This window comes from Theropithecus gelada, chromosome 7b (genome assembly GCF_003255815.1).
Source record: "Theropithecus gelada isolate Dixy chromosome 7b, Tgel_1.0, whole genome shotgun sequence".
NCBI classification, from domain to species: Eukaryota; Metazoa; Chordata; class Mammalia; order Primates; family Cercopithecidae; genus Theropithecus; species Theropithecus gelada.
Window position 1 is genome coordinate 91585513 of NC_037675.1, and position 20544 is coordinate 91606056.

At 45.9% G+C, this 20544-nt stretch overlaps 1 protein-coding gene across 1 annotated transcript in view; it reads left to right on the forward strand.

The window, feature by feature from the left end:
* Positions 1-12351, forward strand: part of KCNK13 (potassium two pore domain channel subfamily K member 13) — a 120211-nt gene extending 107860 nt beyond the window's left edge. The window contains exon 2 of the mRNA XM_025392680.1: positions 11134-12351. Within this exon, the coding sequence (XP_025248465.1) occupies positions 11134-12026 (893 nt within the window). The 3' untranslated portion in view covers positions 12027-12351. The remainder of the gene's footprint in view (positions 1-11133) is intronic.
* Positions 12352-20544: the final 8193 nt, after the last annotated feature.

Sequence of the window (20544 nt, forward strand, 5' to 3'; positions counted from 1 at the left end):
GGGCTTGGAAAAGGATTTTGAGTCACCAGCTTGTACCCTTGCCTTAGATTTATAGGTGTACAGGGGTTCCTCGAGTATGAGGTGACCGGAAATTGTTAATTTCCTACAGAACGTGTAAGCCTTTGGTGCACAACTATAGCTTTCAATTATAGGACCCAAACCTTGGCTTGTCAAATTTAAATCCTGATACAGTGTTAACATGAGCATGTTCTGGTGTTATCGTATTGTCTGAGTGGTAACTTAACCATAAAACACTTCAGTGTAAAGTGTTACACTAATGTTATTGTATTGTTTTGGTGTTGTCATATTATCTGAGTGGTCACTTACCGTAAAACACTTCAGCATAAAGTGTTATAGTGTGGTGGCTTTGCATAAGTTCACTTCAATTTATACCTGAGAGGCAGTTGGCATGCAAGTGTCTATTTTGGAATCCATTCTAAAGAGGTTACTATTAAGCACGATCAACATTGTCATCAGAATGTGCACCACAGAGTCAATTGGCTAGGATAAAAAAAGCTAGAAATAATTTTCAATCAGAGAAATGAGTGTTGTGAAAGATAAAAGGCTGGCCAAGCTGATTGTGTGAAACCCACTGCCCTTGCATGAATGAGGCAGTAAATTCACCCAGCAAACCTGCCCCCTTCCAAGCCTCACTCAAGGCCTAGAGCTTCAATGTTTCTGTGTCACCTAGAAATCAATAATAAACAAGAGAAATGGCCAAAATAAGTGAGCAGGTGCTAAAGAGAATATCCAAATGACTGTGAAACCTATAAAAAGATGTTCAACTTGATTAGACATGAAGGAAATGCGAATGAAAACCACTATGTATCCACCAGAATGCGTGTCGCCCAGCTACTTGGGAGGCTGAGGCAGTAGGATCACCTGAGTCCAGGAGTTTGAGGCTGCAGTGAGCTACGATTGCACCACTGCACTCCAACCTGGGTGATGGACTGAGACTCCACCTCTAAAAATTCAAACAGAATATGGAGAATGTGAACTGAAGCTCAAACATTGATGAAGGGAGGGTAAATTTGTACATCCACTTCACTGAACATATTCATATCCTGTGAGTCATCAATTACATTCATAAGTATATGTATCCAAGAGAAATGTGTACATATGGTCACCAAAATGTTATTGAACTAAACTGGGGTCCATTTGCCTGGTGTAGTAAGGCCAGACATCCACACCAGGGTTTCAAATGGGGAGAAAAGAGGGTGTTTATTTGCAGGGCACTAAACAAGGAGAATCAGGCAGCTCATGCTTAAGACGCAAACTTCCCAATGATTTGCAAGCAAGGGAAAATTTCAGGAAAGTAGAGGTTACAAGCAGAATTGTGAGTCAATACATGAAGATTATACATAGGTTTGGCCTAAAAGGGCAGGATATCTTGAAGCAGGGGCTTACAGATCATAGGTAGTGTATTAGTCCGTTTTCACACTGCTATAAAGAAACACCAGAGACTGGGTAATTTATAAAGAAAAGAGGTTTAATTGACTCACAGTTCTGCATGACTGAGGAGGCCTCAGGAAACTTACCATCATGGCAGAAGGGGAAGCAGGTACGTCTTACATGGCAGCAGGCAAGAGAAAGCACAAAGAGGGAAGAGCCCCTTATAGAACCGTCAGCTCTCAGCCGGGTGCGGTGTCTCACACCTGCAATCCCAGCACTTTGGGAGGCCGAGGCGAGTGGATCGCGAGGTCAGGAGATCGAGATCATCCTGGCTAACACAGTGAAACCCTGTATCTACTAAAAAAATACAAAAAAAATTAGCTGGGCTTGGTGGCGGGCACCTGTAGTACCAGCTACTCAGGAGGCTGAGGCAGGAGAATGGTGTGAACCTGGGAGGCAGAGCTTGCAGTGAGCTTAGATCGCACCACTGTACTCCAGACTGGGAGACAGAGCAAGACTCCATCTCAAAAATAAATAAATAAATAAATAAATAAATGAAACCGTCAGATCTCATGAGAACTCCCTCACTATCATGAGAACAGCATGGAGGAAATTGCCTCCCCACAGGTCCCTCCTTTGACATGTGGGGATTATAATACAAGGTGAGATTTGGGTGGGGACACAGAGCCAAACCATATCAGGTAGATTCAAAGATTTCTGATTTACAATTAGTTAAGGAAAAGAAGCTTTGTTTAAAAATTGGGGGTTAGGCCAGGCATGGTGGCTCACACCTATAATCCCAACAGTTTGGGAGGCCAAGGCTGGCAGATTGCTTGAGCCCAGAAGTTTGAGACCAGTCTGGGCAACATAGACCTGAAATCCAAAAATTGGTTTTGTTTGGTCTTGTACACCCTAGCTACATAGGAGGCTGAGGCAACCTCTTGCCTCAGAGGTTGAGGAGGTTGAGGCTGCAGCGAGCCGTGATCATGCCATTGCACTCCAGCCTGGGTGACAGAGAAAGACCCTGTCTCAAAAAAATAAAATAAATAAATAATAAAATAAAATAAAAATGTGGGGTCAGCAAAAAAGAATGTTAGCTCTGGCTAATGGACATGACCTCCTCCAGGATGCTCAGGAAGAACTTTAGAACAAAGAATAGCACTCAGAGTTCAGTCCTCAGTTCCCCCTTATCTGAGATGTACATGCCAGTGGATCCATTTGGTGGGGATCCAGGTTTCTGAAAAAACAACTCAGAGACACATATTAAGATGTTATCTTTAGTTTCTATAGGGAACCAAAACTCTTGTGACTTGAGCTTCCTTAGCTATTGTTTTAAGCTACTACTACCTTCTTGGTCATCAAGTTGCTCATTTCCTTCTCAGGGATACCTAGGTAACTGGAATGTCCCCTAAAGGAACTCAAGATTTTCTTTTATTTCCATGCTTGTGGATTTGGGAGTGGGCCAGCAGGCTCCTAAGAGGGGTCTCTACTTCATCTCAAAAAGACATGTACAAAAAAGTTTGTGGAAACACTATTCTTATAGCCCAATTTGGGAAGCAGCCAAATATTTATCAACAATAGAATGCTCTCTTCCTCCTACCCCTGCCCTCAATTGGAGGCTGGTCCTTAAAATCAAACAGGCTCAACAGCTTGCTTGATTTACAAGTTGAACCTCCATTAAATTCCACATCCCTTGCAGGCCTCCTCTTGAAGCTCCTTTAAGTCCCTCACACCCAATTTTCCATGGAGGATGGAGCAGGGAGCTGAAGAAGAGGAGGAAGATAGAGGGAAAGAGGTGCCTGTTGAAAACACTGAAAGTCCCAGACAGAAGATATTTCATTATCCATCACTATGTGGCAAACCTCCCCAAATGAATGGTTTGACCAACCATGGATGTATCTCACAATTCTGTGAATTTCCTGGGCTCAGCTGGCAGTTCTTTGGCTCAACTCAGTGTCAACTGCTGACTCTTGTGACTGCATCCAGCTGTGGCCTTGGCTGGGCTTTACTTAGTGCCTGGCATTTCATCTAGGAATGGCTGGGCCTGTCTCTGCAGCTGAGCGGTCACCCTTCTTACGTGGTGTCTAGGGGATCCAGAGAGAGGAAGCTGAAGTTCCTAAGCTTCTGACAGCGTAAGCCTGGAACTAGTACAGCATCACTCCCACCATATTCTGCTGGCCAGAGCAAGTCTCAGGGCCATCCAAGATTCAAGGAGAGAGGAAATAAGCTTCCTCTCTTAATGGGAAGAACTGCAAGTGCTTACAAGGATGGGAGCAGTTTGTTTGAAATAATCTTTGGAAACTATGTACCACGAGCAAGAAGAGGAGAGGAGAGAAGTCTGCATTGCGGACACGGGATCTGAATTCAGCCAAGCCTCCACAACTTATGAAGATTGTCTGACTTATTGATGCCTCAGTTTCCCCACCAGTAACTTGAAAAGCTTGGGCTAGAAGGTCATGAAGGTCATGAAGAGTTGTGGTTCCTTAATCCCCATAAATACAATGGGCCCAGTGAGAACTCAGGACCCCCTGCTGATCCTCTACATCTTCCATCATTGAACCACTTCCCATTCCCCACCTCACCCTTAAGAATAATCCACAGGAGTCTGTTCTTGCCTCCTTTCTTCATCCCAGTTGAAACTGGAGGGGCTTTTTACCGAAAAAATGATCTTCCAATTCTTTTGTAGTTTCATCCCACATGAGAAGGTTTAAACTGTTAGCATGAAAAAGGTTGTGGGAAAGTATATGCAAGTCAAGCTTTGGTTCCTCAGAGTATTGAGAAGAATGAATCAAGAGGTACGCTGCAGGTGTCTGTGCAGGTGTTTGACTGCAACTTGAGAAAACCTACTGAGAAACATATTTTTCTCAGTTTAAAAATAATGAAAGAGGCCTGGCTCAGTGGCTCACACCTGTAATCCCAGCACTTTGGGAGGCCGAGGCAGGTGGATCACAAGGTCAAGAGATCAAGACCATCCTGGCCAACATGGTGAAACCCCATCTCTACTAACGATACAAAAATTAGCCAGGCATAGTGGCGTGTGCCTGTAGTCCCAGCTACTTGGGAAGATGAGGCAGGAGAATCCCTTGAACCCAGGAGGCGGAGGTTGCAGTGAGCCGAGATCACACCATTGCACTCCAGCCTTGGCGACAGAGTGAGACTCCGTCTCAAAATATATATATATATATAAATTAACTGGGTGTGGTGATGCACACCTGTAATCCCAGCTACTTGGGAGGCTGAGGCAGGAGAATCTGCTGAACCTGGGAGGCGGAGGTTGCCATGACCTGAGATCACACAAATGCACTCCAGCCTGAGTAGCAGAGTGAGATCCTGTCTCAAAAAAAAAAAAAGAAAAAAAAAAAAAAAAAAAAAAGCACAATACAGTAATAAAAGAGGCTGGTCTGAAGGTAGTGAGTTATTTCAATTGATTGTTCACAGTTACAGATAGCACTTTTTGTTCTACTCCTTCCCCCATTCTCACTACTGCACTTGGCTAGTTTTTTAAAAAAGTAATGAAAGATAAAACATTAGAAAATAATTAAATCACTTGTTTATCATCACCTTGAAATAACCTGATTGAAAATTTTGTGTATTTTTCTCTTTTTTTCCCCCTTTTCTATGTATGTCCGTGGTAGACCTTGTCACTTCTGGGGTCCATCTCTTCCCCCAAGGGAATCTGATGAATCCTGACCAGAGGAACCCTTCGTCTTATAGATAATTGGTTTTCTGAGTGGGCTTGTAACTTGATCTGGTCAGTGGTATATAATGGCAGTTTTGCCAGAGGATTTCTGGAAAGGATACACAAAGTAGGAAACCATTTTTCTGACTCTGGACACTGGTGTGTGAGGGAGCGGTTCCTGTAGCTGTTGGTGTGAAGGGAGCCAGCTGACATGGTAGTGGGGCCAGAGCTGGGAAGGAGTCAGTCTTGATTCATGCATCATATTCTAAAGCCACTGTATTAACCATCCCTGGAGCTGCCCTCTCTCTCAATGTCATGTTCTAGGAGCTAGCCCCTGTATATTTAAGCCACCTCTATTTATGATTTGCTGTTCCTGGCAGCCAAAAGCATTTTAATTGCTGCAGTATATAGCTACATAAATATATTTTACAAAGTTTATTCCTTCATCCAACAAATATTTAATGAGGATGCCCCATATGTCAGGCGTGACTCATGCTGCAGACACACTGCAGACACACAAATTTGCTCTGCTTTTTTCCACTTAACATTTTCACCAGTCATTGAGAACTGGTTAGAGATACAATTTTAATGGCTAGTTTATTTAGTCATTTCCCCATTATCTGATATTTAGGTTGCTGAGGATTTTCATTATTAAAAGTAAAGACATGGTGAACATCCATGTGCATAATTGGTCACATTAGTCATAATTTGGGAGATATATTCCTAAAAGCAAAACAAAAACAAAAACAAAGCAGAATAAAAAGGATACCCTGATGTGATTATTATGCATTATATGCCTGTCTCAAAATATCTCATGATACGCCTACTCTGTACCCATAAAAATGAAAAATAAAAAATATATAAATAAAAACAGAAAAAAAGTGTCTGATACATATTCCCAAATTGCTTTCCAGACAGTTTATACCAATTTTTATGTCCTTGTGTAGCATTTGAGAGTTGCCTCTGCATATAAGAACACTCTTGAAATACAAAATGCTCTTTTCTACCCTCAAGTATTTCCAGAAAAAAAAAATCTGATTAAAGTCTACAGGACACAAGAAATCAAGGGCATACCAAATGAGAGGGGAGACTGTTAATGAATGAAAGAGGCTGAAGAGCTGTGCTAAGTGTGGTTGCAGCCTGTTGGATGCTGATTCGTACAAATCATCCATAAAAAGATAATTTTGAGAAACCTGAATATGGACTGGATATTATTTGATATTAAGGAATTAGTATTAATATTATTAGGTATGGTAATGGTGCAGTGGTTATGTTGGAAAAATAAAGCCCTTGGCAGTTAAAGATGTGTCTTTGTTCATCAAAGAAATGGTATGTTATCTGGGATTAACTTTACAATACACCAGCAAATAAAGGGGATGGGGTGGGGTGGGATGGGAGAAGCATGGTTTTGACAGAATGTTGATAATTTGGAAAATAGGAGTTTATTACACTTTTTGCTCTACCTTTGTGCCTGTTTGAAAAATACCATAATAAAAAGCTTTTACTTTTTTTTTTTTTTTTAACCTTAATTGAATTTTGGAAAAAAAAAAAATATGTAGTTGACAGCATATACATAAAAGGCTGGGAGACTATGGGCCTGCTCTTCATGGGCTCAGTGAAGTGTTCTGTGGGGGTTGACTGGGACCTTGGCAGTCCTGGTAGCTTTATTCCTAGCCCCAAGGACAACAGAGAGCCTGGGATTGGTCCCAGAATCTGCCCTAGAATTTACAAGCACATTAACAGAGGTCTGAAATGATGTAAGGGAACTAGACCAAATCAGCTGTGAGTTTCATTGGCCTCCAAGCCAACCTCATGAACCGTTGTTTCTCGATCCACTCATCTGCGCCCAGACTCAGGGGCTGAACACCAATCAGATGACTTCAGGCTTGAAGCACAGGGAATATATTAGGTATTGAAAAGTACCACCTGTGACTGTCAGTTTCATTTGTATGCCTACAAAATATGGGGAGACTGAAATGCATGGGGCATAACAGGTTTTTAAACTGATGTAATTATATCATTTGTTGGAAGAGACATATATACATTCAGAAATATATATTTTATATGTTTTAGTACATGAAAATTTTAAGGTTTTAGCTTCTGATCCCAGCCAAACCCCCGCTGATTTTGGTACCAGGTTTGGCAGCCACTGCGGTCTGGGTGTCTGTATAAAGCATTGAACTATGGACACTTGGCTAATTTCCTTCCCTCCATTCTGCTCGTGGCTTGCACCTTTGACAGTGATGACAGTGAGCTATACTCAGTTAGCCTAGTCAGGTGGAGAAAAGCACAGGCCTGGGAGACAAGTTGATCTAGGTTCTGATTCTGGTTTTATGACTTTAGGCAAACCACTCAGCTTCTGTAGTCTTTTTCTCATTTGTCGAATGCAACTAGTAGACTAATAATGCCCAGCTCGCCAGTGTGGGTGTGAGGAGTTGCTGACAAGCACACGGCCTGGCAGAGGAAAGGCCTTTGATAATAATCCCTGAGCCCTTTTCCTCTACCAGAAAAGGACCCTGAGGGTTATTATTCACCATCTGAGCCATCTTCAACTCTCAGCATTATGGGGCTCAAAAAAGGGGAGGCTTTCTATGGAAAAGCCTACGTTATTAGCTTAATTCCACACTTTTTAGCGCTGAGAGTAGTAAAACCACTTCTCACATCTCCAACTGCAGACATGAGGAAGCTGTCTCCCTTTGCTTCCATAAATACCACCATTTGTACCATTTTCTGTTATTTTTGCTGATTGGAGAGATGGCAATCATCCATCAAACAGTAAATAACCAAAAGTCATGATTATCCCTCCTTTAACACAATTGAGTATGTTAAAACCAAATAAATAAGAGAATCTAGAAATGTTAAATCTCTGGAACATGTCACTAGAAACCTCATTCACTGGAAAAATCAGCTCATCAAGTGTGTCTGCTGGCATCAGCACCTCACTGTCTCTACCTATGTCATTCATCCCAAAGCGAGGCTGCATTTGGGACCCTGAAGCCCAGATAACTCCATGGTGCTTCTGTGTTGGCCCTTGACTCAGAGCAGCTTGATTTTTTTTTTTTTTTTTAATTTTTTCAGACAGGGTCTCACTCTGTCACCAGGCTGGAGTGCAGTGGCGCAATCTCAGCTCACTGCAACCTCCACCTCCCAGGTTCAAGCGATTCTCCTGCCACAGCCTCCCAAGTAGCTGGGACTACAGGCACATGCCACCATGCCCAGCTAATTTTTGTATTTTTAGTAGAGATGGGGTTTCACCAGGTTGGCTGGGATGGTCTCGATCTCCTGACCTCATGATCCGTCCACCTCGGCCTCCCAAAGTGCTATGATTACAGGCGTGAGCCACTGTGCCCAGCCCACTGTGGCTTGTTTTGTAGTTAGTTTGTCTCAGCCTTGGATGCTGGGGTCAAGGACTTTGTCTGTGTCATCTTCTTTTGCTGTCTTAGTCCACATGGGCTGCTGTAACAAAATACCAAAGAATGGGAGGTTTATCAACAATAGAGGTTTATTTTTCATGATTCTGGAGACTGGGAAGTCCAAGATCAAGGCATATGCAGGTTGAGTATCTTGCAAGAGCCCTGCTTCCTTATACATAGCACCTTCTTATGTCCTCCCATGGAGGAAGGAATGAATGAATCACCTCTTTATAAGAGCACTAATCCCATTCATGAGAGCACCATACTTACCACATACTCACCTCTCCCAAAGACTCCACCTCCTAATACCACCACCTTATGAGTGATGGATCTCATCATATGAATTTGGGGGGCACATAAACACTCAAACCGTGGCAGAGGCCCAGACATGTAATGCAGGGCCTTGAACTTAACAGGTGCTCCGTAAATTATTGCTATCACTGTGGCTGGAAGCAAATCCATAGCAACTGCTGTTGCTCAGCTTTCTGAGAGTAGAATGACTAAATCACCTCTAAAACAGGCGAGGACTACCTGAGAATGTTCTCTTCTAATCGTCTGAAAGGACCCTCCCCCAGCCCACACACCTCTCTTTGTGTTTCTGAACCTTCCCTATTTTCATGGACTTCATCCAGTTTCTAGAATAAATGGCCCCAGACAAATGTTTCCCCCTTTTTCTGCATGTTTACTGCATTCAGATCCCTGTGTTTAGTAACTACAGCAGCAGTACGCTCTGATCTTGCAGCTTTAGGGTCTACATTGAACCTCCACTGCCAAGAATTGCTGAGGGACTTCGATTTTGAAGAGTTCCCACTAAATGGTAATACATAAAGTGGCCCCTTGGCTTGACTTGAGCAGACCAGCAGGTCATAACCCCAAAAGCATACACATTTCAAGGTCTGGTCTGAATACTTCCAGGGTGCACTGGGAGGCAGCCATTGACTGAGCTGAAGCAACAAGGAACTGTATCAGCTTGGTGACAAGTGGGGTATTATCAGGAGGGAGGATCATGAGAGAGCTCTTGTGATCCAAATGATGGGACCCAAGTCAGAAATTTGAACTTGAAAATAAGGAAAAACTGAGCTGGATATGGTGGCTTATGCCCGTAATCCCAGTGCTTTGGGAGGCTGAGGAGGTGGATCACTTAAGACCAGGAGTTCAAGGCCAGCCTGGGAAACAAGACAAGACCCTCATCTCTACAAAAATTTAAAAATTAGCCAGGCATGATGTGCACAGCTGCAGTCCCAGCTACTTGGGAGGCTGAGGCGGGAGGATCATCTGAACCTGGCAGTTTGAGGCTGCATTGAGGTGTGATCACACCACAGCACTCCAGCCTGTGGGACAGAGCAAGATCCCATCTCTTTAAAAAAAGAGAGTGAGAGAGAGGTTTGATGGTTTGATTTTAATAAGAAACTGACTCAGGGAGGCATGCTCAGTATTCTTTTTATTTTTTAATGGTGTTTGTAGTCAGAGTAACTCTGATGCCAACCCCCCTCCCCCACCTATCAGCCTTCTCATGTTCACTGAATCATTTGCTTGGAAGGAACCCTCGTCCCTCTGATGAGAGTGGGCTGACCCTCATTGCCCCTTCATGAGAAATCCTGAGTGTATCACCGCTTTCTTTTCTATTTCTGTTTTTCTTAGTAACATCCATTGTTCTACAATATGCATTCTTAGCAGTATGCCTGTGTGCACAGGTAAAAGGTCAGGAGGGTGGAAATTGTGAACAGTTAGAGGCAAAGGCAAAACAGACATTTTATAGTTTATAAAAGTATAACATCCAATACTTCCGTTGTCACTCCAAAAGCATGAAGTGTGTGTTTGAAGAATTTTGTTTAAAAGATGAGTAGATCTTGAGCAAATTTCTCATTTCTATGTATGCTAGAAACACCCGTAATCTCAGTGCTTTGGGAGGCTGCTGTTTCTCTGCCTGCAGCATCCCCACTTCCCCATCCCACCACCACACACATACACCCTTCTTGCCTGCCTAACTGCTCTTTAGCTTTCCAGTCTCCCTGCTTTATCTTTCCCAAACCCCACTTCTTAGATGGGTTCCCCTCTTAGGAGCTCCCATAGAACCCTGTACTCCGTCTAGCACCACACTTACCACACAGTATCATAATCATCTTACCGGACTAGGGCTCCATGAGGGCAGGGACCAGAACTGTCTTTTCCACAGTTCTATCCCCAGGTCAATAAGTGTTTGTAGAATAAATGAATTCTGATGAGTCTGTATAAGCCTTTTCTTTGTATGAGCCTTTGCTTCTCTCTCTAAACATGGTCTGTTGGGTATGGTTGTTCAGGTTGTGGACTGTACAAGGACATCTAGCAGAGAAGGGAAGGGAGGCTGAAATCCAGCCCATATTCTCATCACCAAGCCATTTTTTGCTGGCTGTGTCCACCGTGAGGATGAGGTGCTATTCTCCTGATTTGCACAATAGCACCACACGGGCTTTCAGCAGCCTAGCTCTGAACAACGCTTAGTATGTTCAAAAGCAGGTGAGAATTCTCTTTCTCATTCCTAAAAGACTAGGGCTGAGTGATTTTATGAAACTCTCCCTTTAGGTCCTTTGCCAGCCATCAAAGCCAAGACCCAAACCCCCTTCACAGCAAAGATTTCTCTTACTCTTCTCTCATTTTTCTCTCCTGCAGGGTTTGGGATGACAACTCCGGCAACAGTAGGTGGAAAAATCTTTCTTATCTTTTACGGCCTTGTTGGGTGTTCCAGCACCATCTTGTTCTTCAACCTCTTCCTGGAGCGCCTGATCACCGTCATCGCCTACATCATGAAGTCGTGCCACCAGCGGCAGCTCCGGAGACGAGGGGCCCTGCCCCAGGAGAGCCTGAAGGATGCGGGGCAGTGCGAGGTGGACAGCCTGGCTGGCTGGAAGCCCTCCGTGTACTACGTCATGCTGATCCTATGCACGGCCTCCGTCCTCATCTCCTGCTGCGCCTCGGCCATGTACACCCCCATCGAAGGCTGGAGCTACTTTGACTCACTCTACTTCTGTTTCGTGGCTTTCAGCACCATTGGCTTTGGGGACCTGGTCAGCAGCCAGAATGCCCACTATGAGAGCCAAAGCCTCTATCGCTTTGCCAACTTCGTCTTCATCCTCATGGGTGTCTGCTGCATCTACTCCTTGTTCAATGTCATCTCTATCCTCATCAAACAGTCCTTGAACTGGATCCTGAGGAAAATGGACAGCGGGTGCTGCCCGCAATGCCAGAGAGGACTCTTGCGATCACGCAGGAACGTGGTGATGCCAGGCAGCATCCGGAACCGCTGCAATATCTCCATAGAGACAGACGGGGTGGCAGAGAGTGACACAGACGGGCGCCGGCTCTCGGGAGAGATGATCTCCATGAAGGACTTGCTGGCAGCCAACAAGGCCTCGCTGGCCATCCTGCAGAAGCAACTGTCTGAGATGGCCAATGGCTGCCCCCACCAGACCAGCACGCTGGCCCGGGACAATGAATTCTCAGGGGGCGTGGGAGCCTTTGCAATCATGAACAACAGGTTAGCAGAGACCAGCGGGGACAGATAGAAGCCAGGAGTGGATGCTGGGCAGAGGCCAGAGTAGAATGGAGGATGACTGCCGCCCAGGGGACGAGCTCAGCCCCACGCCTTGGCTCTATTCCTTCTGGGAGCTGTCCCTGGGAGCTTCCGCAAGCCCATCTTTAGAAATCTGATCTGGGTTCTAACCAACAGCCACCTTCCAGGGATGGGGGGCCTGAAGCCTCAATGCTTGTCTCCTGATCCTTATTCTTTAAGTCTAAATTCAGTCTTTTCAAAATAAATCACAAAAGCAGCATTAGACATTGCCTTGTTTCTTTAATCTTGTTTCAGAGCTTTAACTGCCTGGGGAGATAGATTTTACTTAAGCCTTGATTTCCTGAGGCTTTCTCTGTTTCTTATTTGGGAACAAAAATGGTGACGACTCATTTTTCCCTAGAACTCTGAATGAATGAATTTTTTAAAGTGGGGAGAATGCTTGGGGATGTGTCTGGGCTTTCTTTTTTGCCAGGCTTCTTTCAGAGCAGATCTGCCAGTGGTGTCTGCATAGGGAAAATGTCGGTTGTACTTTTTTTTTTTTTTTTTTTTGAGACGGAGTCTCGCTCTGTCGCCCGGGCTGGAGTGCAGTGGCACGATCTTGGCTCACTGCAAGCTCTGCCTCCCGGGTTCCCGCCATTCTCCTGCCTCAGCCTCCCGAGTGGCTGGGACTACAGGCGCCCGCCACCACGCGCAGCTAATTTTTTGTATTTTTAGTAGAGATGGGGTTTCACCATGTTAGCCAGAATGGTCTCAATCTCCTGACCTCGGGATCCGCCAGCCTCGGCGTCCCAAAGTGCTGGGGTTACAGGTGCAAGCCACCGTGCCCAGCCTGTTGTACTCTTTATACCTGTTTCTGTTTTTTGTTGTCCCTTTCTTTTTATTTTTAAGGCCTTAATGTCTGTCTGTGGCATCTGTGAGACCTCAATGTAATAAGAAAATTAAATTCAGCTTTGGGCCTTTAAACAGCAAGATGGTGGTGTAGGGATGTGGGACGGGGAGAGACTCACTTTTGTAACTAAAGAACATAGCTTAACATTTTCCCTCTGAATGGTCGTACAACCATTTCATTTTTACCAGGGCTTGGGGGCCCAATGCAAAGATAACGACTATTTATTAAAATGGAAAATATAATAAATCCTCATTTCATTAACTAAGATTCCATGAGTGCTCATTGTGGTCAGTGGAGGACAAGCACCTAATTAAACAGGCATTTATTGGACTCACAGAAAAAGGAAATGGGAAATTGACCTTCACGGATGTGAGCGTCATTTTGGTGTCTTGACTGGAGAAACATTCTAGGCCAGATAATGAAATCTGGCCTTTTTTTTGGTTTGATGCATTTCCTTTGTGCCTTCTGAGACTGTAACGAGTCTAGTTTTATAACCTCCATCATCCACACGAGGAACAAAGGCTGTTGACCTTCATATACACAGGAGAATGCATTTGAGGGGATGACAGTAGCGTTCAAAAATGATAGCTGTTGTTTTTCTAAGGTAGGAGTGGTGCACACGCAGCGCTTTCAGAAATGATGAGGAAAGGCCGGGCGCAGTGGCTCACATCTTTAATCCCAGCACTTTGGGAGGCCGAGGCAGGCGGATCACCTGAGGTCAGGAGTTCGAGACCAGCCTGGCCAACATGGTGAAACCCCGTATCTACTAAAAATACAGAAATTAGCCAGGTATGGTGGTGCACACCTGCAATCCCAGCTACTCGGGAGGCTGAGGCAAGAGAATCACTTGAATCTGGAAGGTGGAGGCTGCAGTGAGCCAAGATCATGCCATTGCACTCCAGTCTGGGCAACAGAGCGAGACTCTGTCTCAAGAAATGAAAGACAGCCACCGTAAAGAAGACAAAGCTGAAAACCTATGCCTCGTGAAACTGAAATGTAGAGCAGAGAACATCAGAGCTGGTGGGGGCCCCTTAGAAACCATCTCATCCAGCCTCCTGGTTTTTGACACCAAGAAACAGGCACAGGGGTTGTCCCTTGTCTGAGGCCTCAGGGGTGGGTAGTGTACAGCTGGGGAAGGAACCTAGGGCTCCTGATGGTGCAGTCCAGGCTCTTGGCCCCTACTCCACACAACCTTGCCCCCTTCCTCAACAGGTCCCTTTTCAGGCTCAGTTGCCTTTCCTTCCAGCTCACAAACCCAGATATTTTCTTTACATACCAGAAGTACCTGATAGAAGTTCAACAAGCAGCAACAGTGGGCTTCGAACTTAGCGCTGCATGGCTCCAAAGTCAGAGATCTTAAAGTATTCTCTATATCACTCTTCAAGGGAAGGCATCCTGGAGCTACTGCAAAATGCTTTGGCCAGGCGCGGTGGCTCAAGCCTGTAATCCCAGCACTTTGGGAGGCCGAGGCGGGTGGATCACGAGGTCAGGAGATCGAGACCATCCCTGGCTAACATGGTGAAACCCCGTCTCTACTAAAAATACAAAAAACTAGCTGGGCATGGTGGCGGGGGCCTGTAGTCCCAGCTACTCGGAGGCTGAGGCAGGAGAATGGCGTGAACCCAGGAGGCAGAGCTTGCAGTGAGCCGAGATCGCGCCACTGCACCCCAGCCTGGGCGACACAGCGAGACTCCATCTCAAAAAAAAAAAAAAGGAACCTGTAACCCCAAACAGAGCTTCTCATGGGCTCTGTACTATACCAGGTGCTGTGGGGATGGGAAGAGGAGCACCTATGGGATTCCTTGATCTCCATATTTGTAGTACATGGGTTGGAGTAAAGCAAGTGATTGCATCTCCAGCATAGGTTCCTGGGGACCCTGGTGGTGTGCTGGGAGGCCAAGGAACATCAGTATACCCAAGGCTCATCTTCCTAGAGGGTCAGTTGTACTAAGCAATTTTTGCAGAGCAATGTTATATCAAAACACATGACTTTCTTTAAATAAGATCCAAAATGGGCATAAACTTTTTTGGGGGGATGAGGGCAGGGGAACAGGGACTCGCTCTATTGCCCCAGCTGGAGTGCAGTGGAGCAATCTTGGCTCACTGCAGCCTTCACCTCCTGGGCTCCAGCAGTCCTCCCACCTCAGCCTCCCAGGTGGTATAAGCGAGTTGTTTAGTGTAAGGAGGTATTAAAGACACGCTAGCCCCAAGCAGAGACTTTCCCTGTGATGTAACCAAAAGGACAGGAAGAGTTTTGCAAAGGCAATAACTTTCTCTCTGTGTAATTAATTCCACACCTGAGGGCCCCTAAAATCATCTCATGTTCTACCCAAATCATTGGTACACATCCCACATTTGGGGCAACAACATTCAAATCACAAAATACCCCCCAAAAAGCACAGTTTCTGAGGTCCGGCCAACCACGTAGTGAAGAACACTTGTTGGCATCAACATACTTGGGTTTGAACACCAGTCCCGATTGTTCCAGTGTGGGAGAGGTTGGCCGAGTGTGTCGACCTCATTGTGCACCACGTGGAAATGGCAGCAACACTGGCTACCTCGCGAAGCTGTGGAGAGGGTCACATGAGGTGAGCCTCAGGGGTGGCTTTGTGAACCCCCGGAAAGGCACAGACAGTGGGCAGTGATGGGCCACATGCTGGGATAAAGGGGGGGAAGCTGCATCCCTCAGTGAAAGACTTCGTTTTGTTCTTGCACCTGGTACCCAACCCGTGCCACATGGTTTCAAGATGGCTCTTGATTATTAAATGGTGCCACTGCTGATGATAGTTATACCAAACCACAGACCCCAAAGTATTTTTTTCTCTTCCACTGAGTCTTTTTATTTCAATATCAGCTGAGGCTATTGAACCATTTGACGCAGTAAAATGTTTTAGAAACGCTGTAGTAATACCCTGTATCTTGCTAACATTTTTACGGTTTTTAAGCCTTACCTGTTCATAATTCTAATATTTTGACCTTCATAACCACATTGTAGATTTCTAGGCTAGAAGTAGGCAGGGCAATTATCTTCAAACTGCCCTTGATCTTTTCCAGAATAAGAGGGATAAATAATTATTTTATGTATGAGTTGACTGGGACTCAGATTGACAGTGGTTCTAGAGTAAGCTCGGAAATCCTTTACTGTGGTGTTCTACTGGTAATTTTCTATTACCCTGATTTCTTCTACATGTATGAATTGGAATTCTTCTTTGTGGAAGAGATTTTCCTTCTCCCCCATTGTTTTAAAACGTTAAAGAACTTAACTTTAACATTTCTCGTAGAGTAGGTTTTCTGGCAGTGAGTTCCCTCAGTTTTTGTTGGTCTGAGAAAGCCTTTGTTTCTTCTCTATTTTTGAAAGGTGTTTTTGATGGATATAGAATTTTGTATTGACAGGTATTTTGTAAAAATCAGCACTTTAATGATGTCACACCATTGCCTTCTGACTTGTATGGTTCCATATGAGAAGTCTGCTGTAACTCCTTTCTTGTTCCTGTGAATGTAATGTTCCTTTCTTCTCTGGCTGCCTTCAAGATTTTGTCTTTTGTTTTCTGCAGTTTGAATATAATATGTCTAGATGCGTGTGGTGTGTGTGTATGTGTGTGTGTGTGTGTTGTAAAACCAAAGTAATAATTGCCACAAGCAAGATCCACCAATGGATGCTAAAAGTAAGGGTGTAGAAGTTTAAGCCACAAAGGATATTTGCAGTCTCAAAGGATCTCCACCAAAATATTTGGTAATTACAAAGAGAAAAATAGTAACTTTACAGTGGAGAATTCTGGCAGATATCAAATTAATCAAGTGACCAGAGTTAACCTCGCCATTAGCACCTACCAACATCATGTGCCACCTGACTGACGCATTGAGAAGGCGCAGCATCTCTGCGGACCCCTTCACAAGAACTTCAGTCTAATCACGAGAAAACACCTGACAAACCCCAAATCGAGGGGCGTTCTACGAAGTAACTAATCAATACTCTTCAAAAATCTCAAAATAGGAAATATAAGTAAAGCCTGATGAACTGTTGCGGATTGGAGGAGACTGAGGAGGCCTGACAAATGAGGCAGGGGCACCACGGGCCTTAACCATCAGCATATTCCATCTGGATTTTTTAAATGGAATCCAACAGTTCATGGACTCATTTCCTTAACACAGTGTCTGTGATTCAGTCCCAATACAGAGAACTTGCACGTTGCAAAGAAAATCCACCTGATGACAGTAATTATCCAAACTTCTGACTCACCTTTTTCACTGCCTTAAAACACATCTTTTGCCACTAACCAAACACAATTCTGTCAGCGGGGAGCCAAGCTGGGGTTTGGGAGGAGGTCAGGCCTCTTTCCACACAGTTCTGGGTTTATTTTCCATGAAGCCCTCTTCTTCATCCAAGAAGAAAGTGTCCTTCGTCCAAGGCCATTCCTATCCCAATGCCTGCAGTCACACCCTGAGACGCAAGCCCATCTGGGACTATCTGGCATGCTTGCGGTCCGCAGAAATTGCTTGGAGGATTTCAGGAGTAGCTCCTTTGCTGCCATCACAGGAGTCTGGGGACACAGAGAACATCTACTACCTGGAGAGAGTGAGGAAGCAGAAATCTTGTGGTGGTTGGCCACGTCTCAGGTTTACAGCCTGCCCGAAGGGTGTGTAATCCCAGCAGGTTAATTTTCTGGAACCCAAGAAGCAGGATGCATTCCAGGCCCTCTGTTTTCCTCTGGGAGCTTTTACAAGGCCAAAACATCGGACTGAAATGATGACAGGCTCAGCAGCTCCCTGATTAAACTCTATCCTGGGGCTCGGAACCCATTTCTATAGGACCCATAATTGGATAGTCTACCAAACACTCCCCCAGAAAGGTACCCCCAACCCATCAACTGACGACGGGTTACATGAGGGGCACCGCTTACCATTTGCTGGCACACAAATATACCACGGGTAGGGGGTTGGTGGGAAGGAGAATGGAGATAGTTATTTTAACTCTCCCTTTCTTTCTGGGGAAAGAAAATGATTATTTTAAAGTCATGTTACTGGAGAAAAGTAACACCTGCCTCCAAGTCTAAGTTAAAGGTCACAGAACATCTGAATCACATTTCCTTTCCTTCTCCTTTTCCTTCTCCACCACGAGGGCCTTCTGGAAGATTCTCCTCTGGCTTTCCCAAATCTCCTACATGCCCAGCTCCGGCTATGGGGCGCCTCGTGTCCTTGATTGGAGGCATTTGAGGTCAGTGCTTAGGGGGCTTCTCGATGCAAAGTCTTCGGAGCCTGGGGCTCCATCGAAGTCCCTCTGAATGAGAAGCGCTATAGGTGGGCCTGGAACTCTGCATTTCTAGAGAACTTCAGAGGTGTTCTGAGAGGGAGCTGCTGGCCTGCCTCATTCAGCATCATCAGCCTGGATCTGGGCCCTGCTTTTGAGTCTGGCCCGTTCTCCCCACTGGCGAAGGTTTCAGTCTGGGTCCTTCTGACTGAGTCGCCTGAGTTGTGTTGAGAGATCTGCTCACCGTCTCCACGCACTGGCCCCATCCCTACAGGCTGCCTAGTTTGGGGCCTGCTCATCCTCGTATAGCCTCTGTGTTACAAATTCCAACACCTTTGGCCTAACTCTCCTCCATTTAGCATCTGTGCAGGAGCCTGTTCCACCAGTGCCCAATTCTCAAACATTGTCCCCTCCCCTGTCGACCCAAGCATCATCTAATTTTGCTCAGAGTTCAGGCTGGAAGCTGCTTATGTCGTCAATGCTAAATGAGAAAGGGTCCCTGGAGCTGGCCAGAGCCAAGATATATGGATGGGCTGAGCTGAAGAAAGCCGACTGGACTCTGACGGAAGCATGATGTTAATGGATTGGCACAGCTAATCTGCAGAAAGAGGAGAGGATGGAGGCGAGTGGGGGCAGTGCGAAGTCTAGGGCTCAGGGTAGAGGAGGAAGAGGCAGACTCAGGGAAAGTTTCGGTCCCCACAACTTCCAGTTTTCCTGCTGGCCTATGGCAGGCAGCCCTGACACACAGGGTAAGTAGGACCAACCACAGGAGCCACACCAGGTGGGGCGATGCCAACTTATCGGGCCACTGGGTGCACCCTGCTTCTATTATCTGTCCACCTAACAAAACACCTAGCAAAACCTAGGCCTGCCCTGTGCTCTCTGGGTAAACACTTTGCCAGCCTCCCAGTATCAGAGATCATGCCACTGTCTCCAAGGACCTGCCCCACCTCTAAGGGCTGCCTAGTGTGGGGCCCACGCCTCCTGTTCTGGTCTGCTGCGTTACAAATTCCAACACCTTCAGCGTAGCTGTCCCTCCTTGCAGGAGCAAGGAGAGGGGTCCGGAGCCAACAGACAGCCTTGGTCAGTCATTTGTCATTCTTAGTGCCTCTGTTTGCCAGGCACTGGGATAGTGGTGAGTGAAACAGACCCAGGAGCAATCCTGTCCTCAGTAACCTGAAGTGTTGTGAGAGAGGGCAGCAAGGGACCATGTAAATGCATACGGAACTTCTGCCCCTAACCAGTGCTGGGAACAAAAAGGACGTGGAAGCCAGGTCAGGCCTCTGGCATCAGGGAAGAGGAACGGTTTCTGCTGAGCTGGTCAGAAGCCCAAGGGACAAACATAATCTAGGGGGCCTTAATCTAGGCCCATCACTAGATTAAAGGAGTGATGGGCCTCACTGGGGTCTTCATGGGCTGGACCGGATTCCCAGCTGGGGCACCTGAGAACCCTGGCCTTGAAACCTCCCCAACCAAGGCACGGGGTGTATTTGTCCATTTTGCATTGATATAAAGGAATACCGAGACTGGGTCACTTATAAGAAAAAATGGTTGATGTGGCTCACTGTTCTGCAGACTGTACAAGAAGCATGGCATGAGCATCTGCTTCTGATGAGGCTTCAGGAAGCTTTCATTCGTGATGGAAGAGAAAGGGGAGCAGGCATGCCACGTGGTGAGAGAGGGAGCAAGGGGCGGGGTGGGGGAGGGCAGGAGGTCCCAGACTCTTTAAAAACCAGATCTGTGAACTAACAGAGTGAGATCTCACTCATTACTGTGAGGATGAGGATAGCACCAAGACATTCATGACGGACCCACCCCCATGACCCAGACACTCCCATTAGGCTCCACCTCCAACGCTGGGGATCAACTTTCATCCGGAGATTTGGAGGGGACAAATATTCACACTATACCATGGCACAAAAGGCTCAGGTCATCCTGAAAAACAATCCTTCAGGCAGAGAACAGAGCTAGGACAGGCTTTGGGCAGGTAGGACAGGCTCCAAATTAGACTCCTGGTGCCTGCTGGGAGGGCTTGGAAAAGTGGCCACTGCTCTCTGAGCTTCAGTTTCACCACCTATGAAAATGGAACTGCACAAGGATGACACACAAATTCATGAGACGTCCCATGAGAAAAGAAAGACCCGAGAAAGATGCACCCATTCTAACCAGAAAGATGCACTCCAGTCAGGCAAGGTGTCTCACATCTGGAATCCCAACACTTCTGGAGGTCGAGGTGGGCAAATCACTTGAGCCCAGGAGTTCAAGACCAGCCTGGGCAACATGGCACAACCCCATCTCTACAAAATATACAAAAATTAGTCGAGTGTGGTGGTGGCAACTGTAGTCCCAGCTGCCCAGGAGGCTGAGGTGGGA